The 21,240-nt window shown below is 43.9% G+C and overlaps 1 protein-coding gene across 2 annotated transcripts in view; it reads left to right on the forward strand.

Annotated features, from left to right (window-relative positions):
- GK5 (glycerol kinase 5) overlaps positions 1-21,240 on the forward strand; it is an 89,458-nt gene that overhangs the window by 15,348 nt on the left and 52,870 nt on the right. For both annotated transcript variants that reach the window (XM_075546810.1, XM_075546811.1), the window contains exons 4-5: positions 760-853; positions 13,440-13,571. In XM_075546810.1, the coding sequence (XP_075402925.1) occupies positions 760-853; positions 13,440-13,571 (226 nt within the window). The remainder of the gene's footprint in view (positions 1-759; positions 854-13,439; positions 13,572-21,240) is intronic.

Consider the following 21,240-nt stretch of genomic DNA (forward strand, 5'->3'; position numbering starts at 1 on the left):
CCCTGCCCTATGTCTCTCTTTTCCACTGGCGGGGAGGGAGTTAGAGAAGAGAGATTGGCTCACCTCAAAGGGAGCAAGGGGAGATTTCACATGGCTCTTCAACCAAGTCTTCAAGGGAAATAGAAGATTGTCAAGTGGCCAAACAGGTTTCTGGCAAAGGCCAGGGGATGTAAGAGCATGGTGTTCCTGAAACATCAAAAGCATTTCGAGATTCACAGGGTGAAACAGGAAGGCGCACAGCCCAAGTGCTCAGGAACACAGAGACCGTGATGGTGCATGTGATCTTCATGGGTAACTGGGAATCTGAATTGCATCTGGCTCAGAAGGTGGAAGCTGCTCATACCTCCTTTAGGAAATAGGAGGCCAGAGGTGTCCCAGAGTTTGGGAAGCCTAGTGAAACTTTGGATTTGCCACTGTGGAGCATGAGGGGGGGGGGGCTAACTAAATGACGCGGTGTGTTTGTTACGGAGCTGTAGCTAACTGGATGTACCATGAGGTTGAGAATCAAGGGGTAGCGATTAGGAAACCAAGTTCCTCAGTGAAGTGTAGCTCAAGTGGTGATTCCTGGCCTCTCAGAAAGTCAGTCAGCCTTTGAGGGTGGTTGGTCCGAAGAAATAAAAAATTTGAATGATTAAAGGTTATAAAGAGGTTTAAAGACAGGTTTGTGCCCTGATACTTAGTTTTCTCTTGTAACAGCTCATAATATACTATAGTGGCTAAGTTACATTGTTCTTACAATTCTATTTCCATTTCTCTTAGGACAACGGGAAATCATTTTCACAACTTAATAAGTTGGCAAGACCTAAGAGCTGCTGATCTTGTAAAATCTTGGAATTGCTCTCTTACAATTAAGGTAATCTTTTTTTTAAAATAATCTGTGATTTGTGAATTATTTTCCTGGTAAAAGTTTTCTAACCGTACTTTAATTGTATACTTTTCTGGCTGCATTGCTTCGAAGACATTAAGAAAAGAACACACGCTCACAGTCTTGTAGTCTTCTTAATAAATGGTTCTGAAACCACCAGTTACCCATATGCAGAGCAGTGAGACATGATCCACAGTGCAGCCATAGACAACAATTCAAGATCGAGCACATGCTCAACGTTAGACCTGAATGTCTGCAGATCATAGGAGTAAAATTAGGGTCAAACGTAGGGACCGAGTTTGTGGCATAACTAGTCTGTCACACATCACTAAGAAATCCTTAAGCGGCAGAAGACGGTGTACTCAACTGGAACTGCTCACGATTATGCTCATCAGTAACCGCTCCAAAAGAGTAAATAGAAAACCAAAGGCTGAAAAAATTGTGCTGATGACATATATGACAAAGATTAATCACAAAAATATCCGAGAATTTCAACACCTCAACAACTGAAAGAGAAACCATCCAATTTTACAATGGACAAAGGATGTGAATAGACACCTTACCAAAGAAAGTAGTCAGGTGGCTAGAAAATATATGAGGAGACACTCCGCTCATTAGCGGTCTAAAGCAGACACCCCGTGATCTACTTGCTTCTAACTCATAGCACCCTAAGAAAAGAGATGCAAAATTAAGCAACGGTGAGGTATCTCCTTCGAGCAATAAAAGCAACGAATGATGGAGCAACCAGAAACCACAGTGCTACAAGAATGTGAGGAGAATTTAAGGAGAATGGATACATGGGATGGTATAAGTTAAGGCAAAATAATACTACTAATCCATAACATGCTGAGGGTTCAAGGAGGTGGGAGGGTGGGGGAGGGAAGGCATAATGTGGAGCTGACATCAGGAGTTCAAGAAGAAAAGAAAATATTGAAAATGATGAGGGCAGCAATTGTACAGTTTTGCTCGATCTAATGGAACTATGGATTGTATTAATATCTGTAAGAGCTCCTAATAAAATGTTAAAAAAGAAAATGGTCAGGAGATGAGAACTGGCAGGTAGCGCTGGTGGATGGTGAAGTGGTAGAACCACCGGAAAACAATACGGCACTTCCTTCAAAAGCAAGAACTAGAGCTCTTGTAAACACTCCCCCCCTTGGGTCCACATCCTCGGGGAGCAGGGGCCCTGGCGCAAATGGGTCGGTGTATTCTCGCATTCATCACGGCATCACTCAGTTTGAAAACGGAAACAACTGTAGCACCCGTCAGTCGGTAAGTGGGTGAACAAACTATAGTATGTACACAGTGGAATATTGTACAACATTTTACAACTGATGAACCCACAAAACAGCTCACGATGTGACTGAACTTAGTGAAATCAGTCAGTCACAGAAGGACACACACTGTATGTGGTCACCGTTATCAAGTCGCACTGAGAGAAGCACTGTTGGATGGTTACCAGAGAAAGAAGGGAGGGGAGGAGAGAGAACTAAATGTAGACTAGATTGTCTGTGAGGACTTTGTATCCTGGGGGTCCTCCTTCACAGACTCAACCAGCTGTCTATCAGAAATAGTGCTGGGAAAAGTGATGAGGGGAGTGGGAAGTCCTCCTAAAAAGCAGTGAAGTGGTCAAAACAACCCCTCCAAGAATAAGAGAGTATTCAGTGGGCAATGCTATTCATGCAGATTTAGCATTAAATTCCGTTTCATAAGTAATTGCACGGTCTCCGATTCTGAATGAACTCCATGGCAGTGATTTCGGGTTGGGTTTGGAGAGAGGCTGGGCTTGGACTGCATGTAAGTACATTGCCGTCTCATAGAAGTGACTTGTGACTTAAGCATTGACTGTTTAGGTTCTCGTCAGGGGTGTTGGGACGACACCCCCACCCCGCCCCGTGGAGCTCAGGGGATGACGGTATTCACTTGGGTCAGGGAAGACCACACATAACAACGGGGCGGTCAGCACGGCATGACCACGCAAAGGGAGACGGCAGGAAGTAAGGAGGAGTAAAGGGCCCCGGCGGTGAAAGCTATGGCTTACACAATCCCACGGGAACTGTTGCTTCCAGGCAGATCCTCAGTAGCTCCGTAAGCTGAGCAGGTGTGAGACGCCATTTGGGAACACACCTTCAAGCACGGAGAGGTGCGGCACAGGCCGCTTCTGAGGATGCCTTTGTGTGCGCTGCAAACACATCCAGACAGACAAGGCGGCGTCCAAAAGCCGGTGAAAAATGGAAGTAAAAGTTAATAGGAGTTTTCTCACCAGCTCTTTGTAGCCCCTTGTATTGCCCGTGGTATAAATGTTGCAAACTTCTCAGCCCTGAGTCACAGGACTTGAGGGCCGTAAGCTATGTAGCTGTGTGCTTAGGGTGCGAGAATGTTCTGTCTTCTTTTAGAAGGACATCTAGTAGGTCACTTTTTGCAACACATTTCATAAAAACAACGTTCCACCCTCTACTTTGGTGAGCAGTGCCTGGGAGCTACGTTACAACCGAGTCTCCACTCACCCAGAGCAAAGAAGATTGAAGAAAATCAAAGATTCAAGGAAGCAGCCTGAGGACATGGCATAGGGGCTCTGTCTGACCTCCTTCCGTTATTCAAGGGGAAAGGACCATCAGCTCCACGTCTGCCCAAGGGTGATTCCTCTAGGATCCATCTCCTTTGTCCTCTTCTGACACCATCCCCGTCCCTCCCACGGCACTTCCATGCTGGATTCCTTGCAGCGGCCTCACCGACAGCACTCAGGATGATGATTATGCCTCTTTTCACCCCTGCTGGAAGACATGTCCTCTCAGCCGTGTGGCCTTTGCTTCAGGCTGTGGGCCACGAAGCCTACCTGCTACGCAGCTTCGTGGCCTCCGTGCTGCGCCTCTGCTCTGCCCCATGGTCTAAGTTTTGTAACTTAAGGTGCCACTTCAATCAGGAATCTCACACCCAGTCTTCTGGTGGCTCATTGACTCAGATGGTCATGGGGTTCTTGCACTTTTTCTAAGATGGAAAAAATGATCCATCCCCATGTTAGATTGCTCTGCATGTACCACCTGGTGATTTGATGGGAGTTCCCTTGACTATGGCAAGAAGCGCCATATCAAGTAATTTCACGTCACTGCCCAGCCTAGTGAATTAATGGAGCACGTGACCCACAATCCACACTAATCTAATACCAGAAGAACCGGATAGTGCTCAGCCACCATCATGGCTGGGACCTGCCCTGCTCTGGCCACGATCACAGAAGGTAAAAGGTATGAAGTAGGAGAAGATAGAAGAAAGTTCAGAGTCATAAAATACCAGATTTACTGATCTGATAGAGATTAGTAGAATCCCTGAGACTGAGACCCTTAGGTGTTCTTCAAACTTAGTACTGAAGCCATTCTCAGCGGTCATCGATCGGCCACAGGAAAGACAGGCATTGATCTCCCAGGGGATCATGCTCCTCAGGACAGTCACTTACACGAGATCAAATGCAAAGGTAAGGCAGGAAGATTAGAGAAACTGGGTGAATGGAAAAAGCCCAGGAAATGGGAGAAGATGGACACATTTGGAGGTCGGGGGCCGAATGCAGTCAAGTTCATGGACCAATTGATATATAAATTGCTGGATGGGAATCTCATTTGCTTTGTAAAATTTCACCTAAATTGTAATGAAATATTTAAGAAAAGAGAGAATGAAGCAAAAAACACCTGTCAATCACCCTGAGCGAATCTGTGAAAATGGCACTGGAGTTATTTCTGCACCTTTCAACCAAGTAATAATGTGGTTCATAAAATAAGCAGTATCACCCTCGAGTAATGTGCCTCCTTCAACCTCAAAAATGAGAAGGGTGGGAGGGGAGGGGAAGCCAAAAGCAAACGGAATAAAGGGATATCACTATTGAGAACACTGACACATGATAGACACCGGGACCAATGGCACAGGACAATTGGTATGAACTTGTTAAACTCACTCACTGCCCTATCGATAGAAGAGAGCTGCCCCGGTGAGTCTCCGCCACTGTGACACTTCTCGGGTGGGAGGAGGAAGCCTCATCTTCTCCCGTGGAGCCCTGGTGGGGTTGAACTGCGCACCCTGAGGCTAGCAGACCCATGCATAACGACTGCGCCACCAGGACTCCGAACATAGACAGAAGAGAACTTCCTCATTCAAACCAATGGGGGGTTTAGTTGTCACGAGGCTTTAAACCCCGATCACGTCTGTCTTTAGCTCACTGTCTCCTTACGATGGCCGTTACAGTGGGTAAGTGCATACGCTTCTTTTCATGCTGTCCTGTTAACGTAGAAACACTGATCCTGCTTCAGTAAAATGTAGACTGCGTAGAAACACTGATCATGCTTCAGTAAAATATAGACTTGCGTTTCCCATGAGGGAAGATATCCAGGAGGATTCACTTGCAACTATTCATGTATCTGTTCTCTTTAAAACTATTTAAATTTATTTCTTAATTTTTTGGTGCAATGTTACAAAATAATTATATTTTTGTAATTGTTCCACCCTCCTCTAAATTAAGCATGTGCTCCGCTTCATGGCTTGTTGGGAGGTTAAATAAGGTAATGGGAGTCATCTTGGTATCAGTTAGACCAGCGGGTCGCAACCTGTGGGTTGCAACCTCTTTGGGGGATCGAATGGCCCTTTCACAGGGGTCGCCCGATTCATCACAGTAGCAAAATGATAGTGATGAAGTAGCAATGGAAATAATTGTATGGTTGGGGGTCACTACAACACGAGGAACTCTATGGAAGGGTCGTGTGCGGGCGCGGCACGAGGAAGGTGGAGAACCCCTAAGTTAGATTTAGATGGGACTGCACTCACCGGAAGCTTGCGTCTATTGCCTCAGGCACACAGGTGGGTTTACTCCTCTAAAATGCAGATTTGCCAGCTGGAAGTTCTGTGAAATCCCCAGGTGCCCAGGCTTCTACCAGTGCACATTTCCTAGGTTGTGACTTTGTCCTCATGGCCCAGGCTAGACGGCCCAAGCATGTTCCCAGGAGCAGGATAGTGGAAACGAGAAATGGGCCACTGCCTCCTGGGAGGTTCCCAGCTGCCTTACATTCTCCTCTGCTCCATGCCTGGTCTCATGGCCACACGAGAGCAACTCACGGGTGGCCCAATGATCCAGTGCTCAGGGGCTGCTGACCGAAAGATTGGTTTTTCAATCTACCAGTGGCTTCCCCGGAGAAAAGACCTGGTGATCTGTTCCCATAAAGATTACAGTTCCCATAGAAACCACCTATGGACAGTGTACTCTGTCATATAGGTTCCCTATGAGTTGAAATGGACTCAGTGGCACACGGCGACACTGACATGGCTGCAGTGGATGCAGGGAAAGATGGAAAATACCGTTTTGTATCTGGCAGCAATGCGTATCCAGTTAAAAATCCAGAGTTGTGTTTTATTTTGTTCTTTAAGGAGACAATAGATGTGGGATACATGACTAGCTGATTCCAGTGTTTTGAAGTGGTGCCCGAGACAAGTAAATGACAGTGACAGCCACGATGGCACGGCAGCGTTTGACTGCCCTGTCACCATTAGCTGCTGTTGCTTCTGTGGAGTAATGGCCCCAAGTCTCTGGCATTCCTTCGAGCGAGATTACTGAGTCAGCTAGATGGCTAAAGTAAATTTTCGATCCGAAAACGTTGCCAAGCCTGCAACATTGATTAATGTTTTAATCAACGGGTAGTATTGATTCTTGTAGCACTTTGCAGTTATTATTTTAATAGTTCACAAGTAAATGCTGGCTTCGTTTCCTTTCTCTCAGCTCCTGTGGCCAAAAGTCCAAATCAGGGTTTGACTCTGCCAGCTCCTGACTTGTCAGGAGGCCCAGACCATCCGTGGTTTCTCGGCAGTCATCACATGGGGTCTCTACTCCCCCTGTGGGCGAGATAAATGCCCCAGAGTCCAGTCACTCAGTTACACGACAACTAATGGTTTGCTTTTACGAGAAACCACCAAACTGGCTGCCGGAGTAACTAGCATCTTACAATTCCCCCAGCAACGTCTTACAAGATACACATTCCAACCTGCCCCTCCCTATTTTCACATCTTTGAAATCAAGATGCAGTTTCACAGTTACATGTCAGCATTCAATCATAACTTAACGAGCAGCATCTATTCCCTTCTTGATCGTTCGTTAAGCTGTGCTTCATGTGCACAAGGTATCTTCTTGGGTCGCCTCATTCCTTGATTTGATTATGTGTTTATCTGTGTCTTCCCGAGAAAGCAGGATCCGACTGTCTTAGCCTCGCTGTTTCCTGCAGATCCCATCCAGCGTGACACATAGAAGGGACGCGGTTCAATTCCTGTCCTAGGGAAGGTGCTGGTGCTCGGACGTTTAGCTAACGGTGCGCCTGTGAAAGCTCCTGGGCTCCTGGGCCATCGCCTTTTGCCATCGTGTCTGAGTGTGAACCCGAGACCCCAGAGGGATCTGCAATCTAAGTTTGATAGGGAAATGCATTATTTTCTTAGGGAAGGAGAAATCCTTTCAGATCATGTCATTTTAAAAAGTGCTAAAGCAGATGGAAAGGATTATGGGTGGTCACTTTAATAAGTCTTTCATTTTAGTGCTGAGGTAAACCAGGTAGCCCACAAAAAATCATGGAAGGTCTGAGCAGTGAATCAAGGAAACAAATTGGAAGGTAGGAATGAAAGGTGAAAGAGAATTGACTCTGCAGAGTTTCCTGATGGCCAGCTTGTTATCATAAACATGATTGAGGAAGGAGTGTGTATTGTTATTAAATATATAATAGATAGACCAAACGCTTTTCTTTCTCGAGCGCTGGGTGTAACCTGAAGAACCCACAAAGTGGTTAGCTTTCTGTTAGTGTTTCGAGCTGTCTGTTGCCATCCTGGAATGGGGGCCAGGGCAGGGTGTTTTTAATTACACAAAGGGCTTCAACAAGTTCAGGGGAGAATCCCTTCATTTTTAACTCCATTTTACCATGAACTTTTTTTTTTTTGAGGCATAAGGTTTTCTTTCTTTTTTTTTTTATTTTAACAATTTATTGGGGCTGATACAATTCTTTTCACAGTTCATACATATACATACATCAATTGTTTACCATGAACTTTTGACGCCCCTTAGATCTCTCTAATTTTGAAACTGAAATCAAGTTTTACTACTCAACCAGTACTCAACTTTAATACTCAATTCAAATTTTAATACTCAACCAAGGCTTTTTTCTTAAATTAAACATTTGTTTGTTAAGACGTAGATTTGAAACTGTATGGTATGTTTAAACTCGGATTAATAGATAAGTATACCTGTTGAGTCAATTTCGAGTTTATTCATAGTGACTCATAGTGCCCCTACAGAGAGCCCCCGAAGGTGTTCAAAGCTAGGATCTTTATGAAAGCAGACTGCCTTATCTGTCTCCTATAAAGCTGCTGGTGGGTTTGAACCATCAACGTTTCCATTCGCTGCTGAGCACTCAACCACTGTGCTCCCAGGGCTCCCTAAGGTAAGTATAAAGCAAAATCGCTCTACTGCCATTGAGTGGATTCAGGCTTATAGCGACCCTATAGGACAGAGTAGCAGTACCTCTTTTGGGTTTCTGAGACTGTACATTTTGTATTGGAGCAGGCCACCTCATGTTTCACTGGTTGTGGTTGTGGTTAGGTTATCAGGTTAGCTCTGACCCACAGTTACCGCACGTGCAACAGAAGCAGCACTGCCCGGCCCTGAGCCGTCCTCACAGACACCCCTGGGGCGAGCCCGGTGTTGCAGTCTGTGTGTCAGCCCATCTACTTGAGAGCCTTCCTCAGCTTTTCTGCTCCTCTTCCTTGCCTAACAGGATGTCTTTCTCCAGAACAGGTCTCGCCTGACCATATGTCCAAAGTATGTAACATGAAGTCTTGCCACCCTTGCCTCTGAGGGGCACGCTGGCTATATTTCTTCCCAGACAGATCGGTTTGCCCTTTGAGCCATCCATGGTACTTTCCATGGTCTGCTCCAGCCCCACAATGCAAATGCATCAATCCTTAGGTCTCCCTCACGCAGGGTCCGACTTTCCCGTGCACATGAGACAATGGAGAACACTGTGGCTGGAGTCAGGCTCACCAAAGTCACCTCCTTGCTTTTTCTGTTGTTGTTTATGCTTATCTTAAAAGGAACCTTGAGGGTGGGATGAGTTATGAATTGGGATGCTAACCGCAAGGTCAGCAGTTTGATTCCTCCCTACCCAGAAGCACTGGCAGGGTCAAACTGATGATGTGAGAGTTAGCAACCCAATTCATAACTCATTCCACTATGAAGGTTCCCTTTAAGTGTAAACCAAGCACACATACTCGCAAACTCCCTGTCATGGAGTTGAAACTGAATTCACAGTAGCCATATTGGGCAGAATAGAACTACCCCTGTGAGATTCTGAGTCGATAAATCTTTAGAGACGAGAAAGCTTCATTGTTTTCCCACGGAGGGGCTAATGGGTTTGAACCGCTGACTTAGTGGTTGACAACCCAACTCATAACCAGGCACTACCAGAGCTTTTCAAAATAAGTGTAGATAGAATTAAATTAAAAACAATACCGGCATGTAGCAGAGAACCAGTGGAGAGGTCTGAGCAACTAGCCCCAATCCCAACTACGTGGACATCCTCCCCTCCCCCCAGAAGAATTGACTTCAGAGGACAACACTTAAGCTACCACGCAGGGAGAGGGACATATCTGATCAGAGCACACAGGAGCAAACAAATGGGGAGGGAGAGAGTAGAGCACATTCTGGCCACCAAGCCCTGAGGACGATATTCTTGTTCAGAGCAACCATGCATAGGGCTGGCCCCATCACAAGACACTACATCCCTCAGTGACCCATAGTGCTAAGGGAGACAAAACGAGACACTGGGAATTGTGCCCAATTGGACCACATCACACTTAGGCGAAACACTAAGGGCATGACAGAACAGCAAGGGGAGCAGAACAATGAATTCCCCTGGGAATAGGAAAAATAGACTGTGGGGCCAGGGCATGGCATCCCATCAGATTTGACCGGAAAACACCCCTAAAAGTCAACAAACAGACCTTCAACTATTTATAGGCTTTTCTTTTTTGTCATTGTTTTGTTTTCTTTTGTTGCTTTATTTTTGCTCTGTCTTGTGTTTGTGCATATTATTATTTTTGCATGTCTACCTAGATAAGATAGGCGGGATAAACAATCTGAAGGAGAAAACAATAGGACTGGTGAGGGGTGGAGGGGCATGGGAGGAGAGTGGGGGAGGAAGTGGGTGTTGACAAACCCACGGAGAAGCGAACAAGTGATCTAAAATTGATGGCAAGGATGGTGTAGGAGGCCTGATAGGGCTTGATCAAGGCCAATGTAACCAAGAGGAATTACTGAAACCCAAATGAAGGCTGAACATGATAGTGGGACAAGAAGAAAGTAAAAGGAAATAGAGGAAAGAAGTAGGAGGCAAAGGACATTTGTAGAGGTCTAAACACAGGCATGTACATATGTAAATATATTTATATATGATGATGGGGAAATATATCTATGTGCATATATTTATAGGTTTAGTATTGAGGTAGCAGAAGGACATTGGGCCTCTACTCAATTATCCGGTCAATGCAAGAACACTTTGTTCTATTAAACTGACATTCCATGATGCTCACCTTCCCAACAGGATCACTGAAGACAAAACAGGTGTGTGTTAGTCTGGGTAAACTAGGGAAACAAATCCACAGAAACTCATACGTATAAGAGAGAGTTTTATATAAAGGGTAAGTATACATTAAGAAAGCATCCCAACCCAGTGCTGTCCAAGCCCATATGTCCGGCACCAATCTACAAAGTCCTCCTCAATCTCACAAAACACACACAATGGCGCTGACTGCAGGAGGTAGGCTGAATCAGTGAGCGAGTAAGCATCTCAGCGCTGGCAGGGGTCTCCACACAGCTGCCCCAGCACCCAGGGCTGCATCAGGTTAGGTCCATGTGGCTTCTCTTCAGGAATGTCTTGCAGGAAGTCAGGCTTGACATCTGAAGAAGGGAACTGGTTAAGGCAGCTGCCCCCTGGTCCGACCATCAGAAAGCAAAAGACTTGAGAATTAGAAAGGTGAGGCTTACCGAGCCATTTATCTCACATGTGTTAATCCCACATGTGTTTATCAGCCAGATTGGCACAATAAACCCTATCTATCTCAGGGTGCATAGTAAATGTGGTGAAGAAAGCCGATGATGCCAAACTATCAAAAGATATAGTATCTGGGGTCTAAAAGGCTTGAAGATAAACAGGTGGCCATCCAGCTGAGAAGCAACAAAGCCCACATGGAAGAAGCATACCAGCCTGTGTGATCATGAGGTGTCGAAGGGATCAGGTATCGGGTCAGAACAAAATATCATATCATAGTGAATGAGGGGGGAGTGTGGAGTGGAGACCCAAAGCCCATTTGTAGGCACTGGAGATCCTCTTACAGAAGGGTCTCAGGGAGAAGACGAGCCAGTCGGTGCGATGTAGCAACGATGAAACACAACTTTCCTCTAGTTCCTAAATGCTTCCTCTTCCCCCACTATCATGATCCCGATTCTACCTTACAAATATGGCTAAACCAGAGGATGTTCACTGGTACAAACAGGAATTGGAAACACAGGGAATCCAGGACAGATAATCCCTTCAGGACCAGTGGTGAGAGTGGCGATACTGGGCGGGTAGAGGGAGGGTTGGGTGGAAAGGAGGAACCGAATACAAGGACCTACATATAACCTCCTTCCTGGGGGTGGACAACAGAAAAGGGGGTGAAGGGAGATATCAGACAGTGTAAGACATGACAAAATATAAATTATCAAGGGTTCGGGGAGTGGGGGAGCAGGGAGGGAGGGAGGGTGGGAGGGAGGGGAAAAATGAGCTGAGGCCAGGGGCTTGGGTGGAAATTGGGTATTTTGAGAAAGATGAGGGCAATGAATGTACAAATGTGCTTTACACAACAGATGTATGTATGGATTGTGATAAGAGTTGTATGAGCCCCTAATAAAACGATTAAAAAAAACCCATAGGAATGTTCAACATAAAGAGTAAACCTTAATTAAGGTAAGTAATAAGTGATTTGTGAACATGGTCCATCAGTTATAAAAATGTATCACATTCATGCAGATATTAATAATAAGTGAAACTGTGCGGTAGGGAGAAGGGGGTCCATAAGAATCCAGAATATTTTTTGCCCAATATGTTTTTTACAAATATTTCTATTAACCAAAAAATAAAAGTTTATGTATGTGTATTCTTGTGTGCGTCATGTATATTGGTACTTAGGCAATTTTTAGCTAAGATAAAATCATGGGTAGCATGAAAATGCTTGGAATATGAGTCTTGAATATATGACGGTGGTTAAGTAGCAGTGAGGTGAGTTACTGTTGCTCTGCTATTAAATAGTACAGATTTCTCTCTGAGTGCTATAGCAAAATGTATAGTATAGGGCAGTGAAGTGAGAAAAATGCAAGCACCTAGATTGTGTTTTCCTTAACTTCATAGTTAAAAATAGGTGTACGCGGAAAGTAGCAGGATTGTTTTTAAGGATTGTATCGAGATTTTACTGAGAAGCTCTCAGGAAAGGTGTCCATCAGGGTTGTCCTCTCATCATACTTAGTCTGATGGGAGCACATCATCTGAGTACGTAGGCGAGTGGTTCTCAACTTCCCTGAGGCCGCGGCCCTTTAACACAATTCCTTGTGTTGTGGTGACCCTCCAACCACTAAGTCACTTTCGCTCTACTTCATAACTGTCATTTTGCTACTGGTATGAATCGGGCGACCCCTGTGAAAGGGTTGTTCAGCCCCCAAAGGGGTTGAGACCCACACGTTGAGAACCGCTGATCCAGACTCAGAAGAACAAACCACAATATAAGTTGACACACCCTGCTTGCTGAAGGTGAAGAACACTTGGAACAGTTATTGATTATACCTCAAGGCGAACTAAAAATCCTCAAAACTGGTGCAATAAACATCATCATAATAAATGGAGAAAGGGTTGAAGTTGCCAAGGATTTCTTTAATTTGGATCCATAACCTGTGCGCACGGAAACAGCAGGTAGAAAACCATGACTTACTGCTAATTCTGGGCAAACCTTCACATTCGAAGTGTTGAAAAGCAACATAGCCCTTTGAGAGCAGTGGTGCACTTGCCCCCACACTTGCACCTCATGCATGAAAAATGTGAGCAATAAATACAGAAGCCTGAAGAGGATTAGTGCCTTTCGCCTGCGCTGCTGACAAGGATTTTGTATGTAGTGTGGACGTCCAGAAACCAAACAGCCTGCCCTGGAAGCAGTAGAGGCAGAACACGCCATGGGAATCGATTGTCCCAGTGCACAGTGGTTGTAACAGCAGGTCCAAGCATGATCGTGAAGTGCATAACCAGGGAGCATTTTGTTTCTGTTGTGAAAACAAACACAATGAGATGGAATTGCCTCTAAAACAAGGGGGGTTGGATTTCGTCCAGGATGATTCTCTCTTCAGAGCCTGAAGTTAATTGTATCTGTACAGGCCCTTTTCCCAATCAGTGAATAACTGTTATTTGATAAATGGGTGTAGAATGAATATGGAAACATCAGATAGCATTTGCTAAAATCTCTTTTGCCTGTCTGTTTTTAATAGCTGATACACAGTTCCTGCCGACTGCTCCATTGTTTCACTAGAAGCAAGCGACTTTTAGCCGGCAGTTTGTTCACTTTCACCACCCAGCACGTGTCTTTGAGACTGGTCTGGGTTTTGCAGAACCTGACGGAGGTAAGATAAATATGTGGACGTGGAAACCAGAAAATTACCAGGGAGAGGGAAAATGTTCAGTGAACACCGAGAGTGATTATTTGAGGGAAGAGTAAGCGCCCAGCAAGAAATTCAGGGGGCAGTTCCACCTTTCTCTGTGGAGTCGCTGTGAGTCGGCATCATCGGATGGCAATGAGAGCGGGTGGGAGTTGGCGCTGACTCCAAGGCAGTGAGTTTGGTGTGGTGGGGAGCAGGTAAGGAGATGGAAGCGTGGCTTCCTTCCATGCTTTCTGAAACCTTTTTAGAGAGCGAACATCACAACAATGGAAATGCACCGCTCTTGGCACATTGTAGAGCAGGTATCTGTGTAGCAGCTAGATCAAGAACTAGAACGCCCTTCTCCGCCCCCAGAGACCCCTTTATACTGGTCTTAGTTTCTAGTGCTACTGTAACAGAAATGCTACACGTGGATGACTTAGGCACGCAGATTTCTTTTCCGCACAAAGTAGAGTATGCCCCAAGGTCAGGATGCCAGCTCTAGGGGAAGGCTGCCTCTCTGTCTGCTCTGAGAGGAGGCCCACATCTCATCGGAGCTTGTGCTCCTGGACACTCTTCACTGGTAGGATGGCTTCAGTCCCCCGCCTCCTCTTTTCTCATCTCTGACATTTCAAAAGCGACTAGGTCCTGCCATATCTACAGTGACCCTACCTCATTCGCACAACGCATTCCCTAAAGGGATTGGAACCACAGGCCTAGAAGGTAGGGTTGCAACATTTTATTTGGGGAGGATACAGTTCAATTCATAACATTCCCCCCTTTCACTCCCAACATTAATGCCCTTGACACATAGAAATCAACCCATTACATCATCCTTAAATCCCAGTTGAGAAGCTCATCTTCTGAACATATAAGCCAAATATGAGTGAGGCTTATTTGTGTGTTCTATTCTAGGGCAAAATTCCTCTTTATCTGTCAACCTGTGCAATGTGGAATGCAAGTTATCTGCTTCCAAAGTACAGTGGTAGATCAGGCACACATTTCTATTACAAATTGGAGGGAAAGAAGGACGAACAGGTACTAAGTCAGTCCAGACCCCAGCAGAAAGAACACTTTATGTTCACACTTCAAGACTCAGAAATAATCTGTCCTTTGAGACCATTTGGGTAATGGTTCTGCCCAGTAGGCTCTGGGTATTTCCCAGGCTTTCTGGATTCTGGATGAAGGCCCCTTATGGCTGGACTCCAACTCTGCCTTCCGGGCCTACTGGTGGGCAATACTAAGGTGTGTCTACCTCAGTAGCATTGTTGTTCCTCGTACAGACTAGGCTACAATTTAGCAGAAATTGAGCCACACGTTTGTCAACTCTTGCAAACCTTCCAGTGGCTTTTCCTGCCTCTTATTTTTGGCCAACCTCCCTATTGTTATATATCTATTTCCCCGCTTCACGCAAATTAACACTTGTCTACCCTCTAGATAGCAACTTCCTCCCTCCCTTACCATCTCAGCTTGGTAACCATCGAAGATTGTTTCTTTTGGTGTGAAAAACCACCCCCCCCAATTAAAAAAATGTTTTCTTAAACATTAGTTCAGATGCTATGCAGAAGTCAGTAGCTAGAGTCAACCAGTCACTCCATGGGAGAAAGATGAGGCTCTCAGCCCCTGTAAAGATTACAGTGTAAGAAGCCCATGGAAGCAATGATGGGCTGGCATAAAGGGAGGGTCTCTGTAAGTTGGAATTGACTATGGCAGTGAAAGTAAGAATTTCACCCAGCACCATGGCCTCTAGGTTCCTCCATGTTATGAAATGTTTCAAAGACTCACCAGTATTAATTAATGTTATCATTTTGTTGTGTGTGTGATTTCAAAGTTTACTTACCCAGTCTTCCTTTGCTAGGCATGTAGAGTGTTCCTATGTTTTTGCCATTGTGGATAGTGTTGTGATGAACTTGGGTATGTTTGTATCTATTTGTGCCATGCCTCTTATTTCTCTTTCTCCTGTACAAATATATGTGAGAATATATATAATCAAGTAGTAGTGTTGTTGTGTTGCATAGCACTTCTGTTCTCAACTTGTACCTTCTATAGTCTGGCCGGCAGGCCTGGAGGGAGCCGGTCTCTTCTCACCCTCACCATTCCTTAAAAGTGACGTTGGTGCTGGCATCAGACGATACCTCGTTACCATTTTGATTGGCCTCTCTTAAATGGCTCATGATCGTGAGCATTTCGTTGTGTTTGTTGGCCTCCTGAATGTCTTCTTTGGTGAAGTATCTTTTCATATCCTCTTCCTATTTTTTAATTGGATAATTTATCTTTTTCTTGTTAAGATGTTGACTTTAAAAAAAATAAATTTTAGAAATGTCAACCTTGTTCAATGTGTCATTGCTGACATTTTTTCCCCAGTCTATGGGGTCCTTTTTACTCTTTAGGTGAAATCTTTTGTTGCACACAAGTGTCTAATTCTTAGGTGGTCACAGTCATCGGTTTGTCTTCTGTTTGTGTGTTTATCTTACAGTATATTAATGCCATATTTTAGGAAAAATACATTTCCCCCCTTTTTTCATTGACCATTTTTATAGTTTTAAAATTCACATTCCACTATTTGATTCAATTTGTTAGCCTGTCCTTTAAAGTGGTGTATGAATCTTTCCTAAAACAACAACTTTTATTGTAAAGTTGTCTATTTCTTCCCTGGGTGCATAGATATTTATTATGTTTATGTCTTCATGTTCACGGATTCCTTTAGTCATTATGTAATGTCCCTTTTCACCTCTTGTGTTGGTGTTTTTCCCACCCCACCACCTCCAGAAATGAATACTCCCACTTTAGTTAATTTTTGGTTGCCTCTAGCTTTATGTACTTTTATTCCATTCCTTGGTTTATAATCTGCTTTTTTTTTTTTTTGGTCTAAGGTATGTCTCTTGCAGACTGCATATAAATGGGTCCTGTTTTGTGATGTATTTTAATATCCTTTATCCTTTGGTGTACTTAATCCATTTATATTCAGTTTATTATGGATATGAACATACTATTTTTATTTTTCTGTGTGTATGGTCATGTTTGTTTCATTATTCCACATAATTTTCTGTGGCGAGTTAATCTTGTTTGTCGATTTTCTTGTAGTTTTCTTCATTGCTATTGCTTTAGTAGTTTAAACAAATCCTCACAGTTTTACACTTTTTTTTTAAACATTTTATTAGGGGCGCATACAACTCTTACCACAATCCATACATAGACATACATCAATTGTATAAAGCACATCTGTACATTCTTTGCTCTCATCATTTTCTTTTTTTTTCTCCTCTTTTCTTTTTTTACATTTTATTAGGGGCTCATACAACTCTCATCACAATCCATACATATACATACATCAATTGTATAAAGCACATCTGCACATTCCCTGCCCCAATCATTCTCAAAGCATTTGCTCTCCACTTAAGCCCTTTGCATCAGGTCCTCTTTTTTTTCCCTTCTCTCCCCGCTCCCCCCTCCCTCATGTGCCCTTGGTAATTTATACATTGTTATTTTGTCATATCTTGCCCTATCCGGAGTCTCCCTTCCCCCTCTTCTCTGCCATCCATCTCCCAGGGAGGAGGTCACATGTGGATCCTTGTAATCAGTTCCCCCTTTCCAACTCACTCACCCTCCACTCTCCCAGCATCACCCTTCACACCCTTGGTCCTGAAGGTGTCATCCACCCTGGATTCCCTGTGTCTCCAGCCCCCGTATGTACCAGTGTACAACCTCTGCCCTATCCAGCCCTGCAAGGTAGAATTCACATCATGGTAGTTGAGGGGAGGAAGCATCCAGGATCTGGGGGAAAGCTGTGTTCTTCATCGGTACTACCTCGCACCCTGACTGACCCATCTCCTCTCCTAAACCCCTCTATGAGGGGATCTCCAGTGGCCGACACTTGGGCCTTGGGTCTCCACTTTGCAGTTCCCCCTTAATTCAATATGGTTTATATATATATATGTATATATATATATATATATACACACATACATACATACATACACACATATACATATATATATATCTATTTTTTTTGCATGGGGTCTTAAAGGCTTGAAGGTGAGCAAGCGGCCATCTAGCTCAGAAGCAAAAAAGCCCACCTGGAAGAAGCACACCAGCCAGTGCGATCACGAGGTGCCAAAGGGACCAGGTATAAGGCATCATGCAGTTTTAAACTTTTGTGGACATTCATTTTCTTTGCGGTTGCACTGTGATTTATAACTTTCTTCCCGGGTTTAAAGCAGTCTGTTCTTTCTTGTAATTGACTTGTGGCTTCTTCACTTGAAAGTTCAGTAACAACACTGTTTGTTCTGTTTTACTTTGTAGCTGTCTTCACTTGCCAATTGATCTCTTTTGTTGCTTGTTTGTAGCCCTGTAGGTTAGTTTCACTTTGGACTTTCCGTATCTGGATTGACCTCCAGGTTCTGGTTTCATGCATCTTGATCTCAGGTTATTGTCTGCTATCGTTGGTTTTTCTAGCCAAAAAACCCCTTTGGCATTTCTTAAAAGGTTTGTGTGGTTAGTACAAATTCCTATAATTTAAATTTACTTGGAAATGCCCTACTTTTGCCACTGTATTTGAAGGATAGTTTTGTTGGCAATGTAATTTGGGGGTTTTCTTTTCCCCCCCACTCTTTCAGAGTTTTTCATATGTCATTTCATTGCTGCCTGGGCATCTTTGTTTTTAGAATTTTTAAAAATTTATAAAGAGAAATTTCTATCAAGCAGATGGCTTACATCATTATAAAACCAGTAAATTCAGTCCAATTCAAAGCTGTCAGTCAGATGTTAAGTTGGAGACCTATGCACACTAATGGAGCTGTGGGAAGGCTGCAGGCTGGTGGTTGCCTAGGAGGATGAATCCAAGGTCAGCATGTCAAATGTCAGGCTGCTGATGCCTCTTAGGGTCAGCAGGCAATGCGGCAGGTCTGGGCTGAAGTCCAGAGAAAGAAGTCAGTGAGATGCAGGATTGAGACCAGCAAGAAGCAAGATAGCTTTCCCACAGTGTACTTATATAACAAGTAACCCATGAAGAAACTTTATTTCAGTTACATCAGGGAAGAGTCCTGGTGGCATAGTTGTTATACATTGGGTTGTAATATGTATGGTCACAAGTTCGAAACCACCAGTGGCTCCTCAGGCGAAAGACTTGGCTTTCTACTCCTGTCAATAGCTACAGTCTCAGAAATCCACAGCGGGTCACTATGAGTCAGCGTTGACTCGAGGGCAGGGAGTTTGGTTTGGATTTGGGTGACCTGATTAAGGGGTTGCATTCTATCCTAATCTTCCCACAACAGTTTGCTCACAGCAGATTCCACCATGGAGTTCATTATATTATGTAAGGTCACATCATGGAGGCGGTCTCAACTGCCAAACTAGAATCCTAAAATCCTGACTCAGCTAAGTTGACACAAAACTTATCGCTCTAATTGACTAAAGTACCATGACATTGTACTGCTCTTATTAGACAAAAGTTCTTGCAATTATTTTTGGTTATTAATATCTCCAGATAAATGATACACACATCCCTAAAATATATTTTGCTATTTTCCTTAGAAAGACAAATTATAATGCTTATCAATTGGAAAAATTAATAAATAGAATGTTCATGGGGGGAAATATAACCTTAAGGGTTTTCTAATTGACTCAACTAAAATTTTAAAAATATAAGCTGTCTTATAATTGTGTCTCCTGAGATTTTGCCAAAACATCAGAGATTAGTCTTGTTATTTAATTGTGAGTAACTTGATTGTTTCCAAGCTTCTTTTCTATTTTCTTTCTTTTTTTATCACATGCTTTTATTGGGGGCTCTTACATCTCTTATTACAATCCATGCAGTCGTCCATTGTGTCAAGCACATTTGCACTTATGCTGCCATCAGCATTTTCAAAGCATCCTCTTGAGCCCCTGATATCAGTTCCTTACGTCTTTCTCCTTCCTCCCCAGCCCGCCCTCCCTCACAAACCCTTGATAAGTTATAGATTATTGTTTTCATAAAGATATGAAAACATCGCCCTCTGTTGCCCCTCACCCACTTTCCCCTTGTTTCTCCCCCTGGGAGAGGGTTCTAGATTGATCCTTATGATCAATTCCCCCTTTTTCTCCCCACCTACCTCTAATCCTCCTGGTATCTCTACTCTCATTGTTGGCTCTGAGGAGTTTATCTATCCTGGATTCCCTGTGTTTCGGGCTCTTATCTGTAGCAGTGTGCATGCTCTGGTCTAATCTGATTTGTAAGGTAGAATTGAGGTCATGTGGGGGGAAGGAAGCACCAAAGAACTAGAAGAAAGTGGTGTGTTTCATCGGGTCTATACTGCACCCTGACTGGCTCATCTCTTCCCTGTGACCCCTCTATGAGGGGATGTCTAATTGTCTACAGATGGGCATTGGGTGTCCATTGCATGCCCACCCCCAATTCACATTGGTTATGATTTTGTTCTGGGTCTTAGATGCCTAATACCTGATCCCATAGACACCTCGTGATTACTCAGGCTGGTGTGCTTCTTCCATGTGGGCTTTGTTGCTCCTGAGCTAGATGGCCGCTTGTTTACCTTCAAGTCTTTAAGACCCCATACACTGTATCTTTAGATAGTCGGCCACCATCAACTTTCTTCACCACATTTGCTAGGCACTCATTTTGTCTTCAGTGATTGTATCCGGAAGATGAGCTTCACAGAATGCTAGATTACTAGAACAAAGTGTTCTTGAGTTGAGGGAGTACTTGAGTCAGGACCCAATGTCCATCTGCACCCTTAATTCTCAACATACAGATATGAGTACTTATTTCTATCCCCCTCTTGTTTTATATACATATATTTACACATGTACTTGCCTGTATTTAGACCTCTATAAATGTCCTTTGCCTCCTGGTTCTTTCCTCTATTTCCTCTTACTTCCCTCTTGTCCCACCATCAAGTTTGGTCTTCATTCGGGTTTAGTAATTACTCGCTGCTACCTTGCCCTTGATTGAGCCCCACTAGGCATCCTACGACCTTCCTTCCATTGATTTTAGTTCACTTGTTGTTCCCTTGTCCCTGGGTTGGTTGCCCCTCCTTCCTTTCTCCCACTGCCCCTTCTCCGGTATCCCCTCTGGAACCGTTGGTCCGGGCCTTTTCATCTCCAAATTGTTTTTTTCACTTATCTTATCTAGACAGAAATTCCAAGCTTCTTTTATGAGTCTTTCTCTGTTTGGGTTTTAGAAAATTGGATTATGATGTGACTTTAAATTTTTTTAAGTTTTATTTTTAATTGGGACTTAATATATCATTTTCATAATAGTTAAGTCACATCAAGCAGAATTGTGAAATTGCTACCACAGTCAGTTTCCAAACATTCTTTTTCTTTTGGACTGCTTGACATCGTCTCCCTTTTAACCCCACCTCTACCCACTTACCCCCACTCCCCTGAGATCCTTATTTTACTTCCTGTCCCTTAAGTTCATCAATCCTTGGTTTCATACACCAAACCCCAGAAAAGCAAGTAAGACAACTTCAATAAGGTGACCTACAATACCATAACACGTCTGAGATACACCCTAATATGAACAAAGAAAACAAAGATATAGAAAATGTTGAGAACCAAATCAGGTCCAGTGTACATCAGAGCGGGGATCCACAGTGTTTTAACTGTTCAAGTCAGATTTATGCCTTTGGTCTTCTAGCCTCCTCTCCAGTGCACT

The sequence above is a fragment of the Tenrec ecaudatus genome, chromosome 4, assembly GCF_050624435.1.
Source record: "Tenrec ecaudatus isolate mTenEca1 chromosome 4, mTenEca1.hap1, whole genome shotgun sequence".
In the NCBI taxonomy this organism is placed as follows: domain Eukaryota; kingdom Metazoa; phylum Chordata; class Mammalia; order Afrosoricida; family Tenrecidae; genus Tenrec; species Tenrec ecaudatus.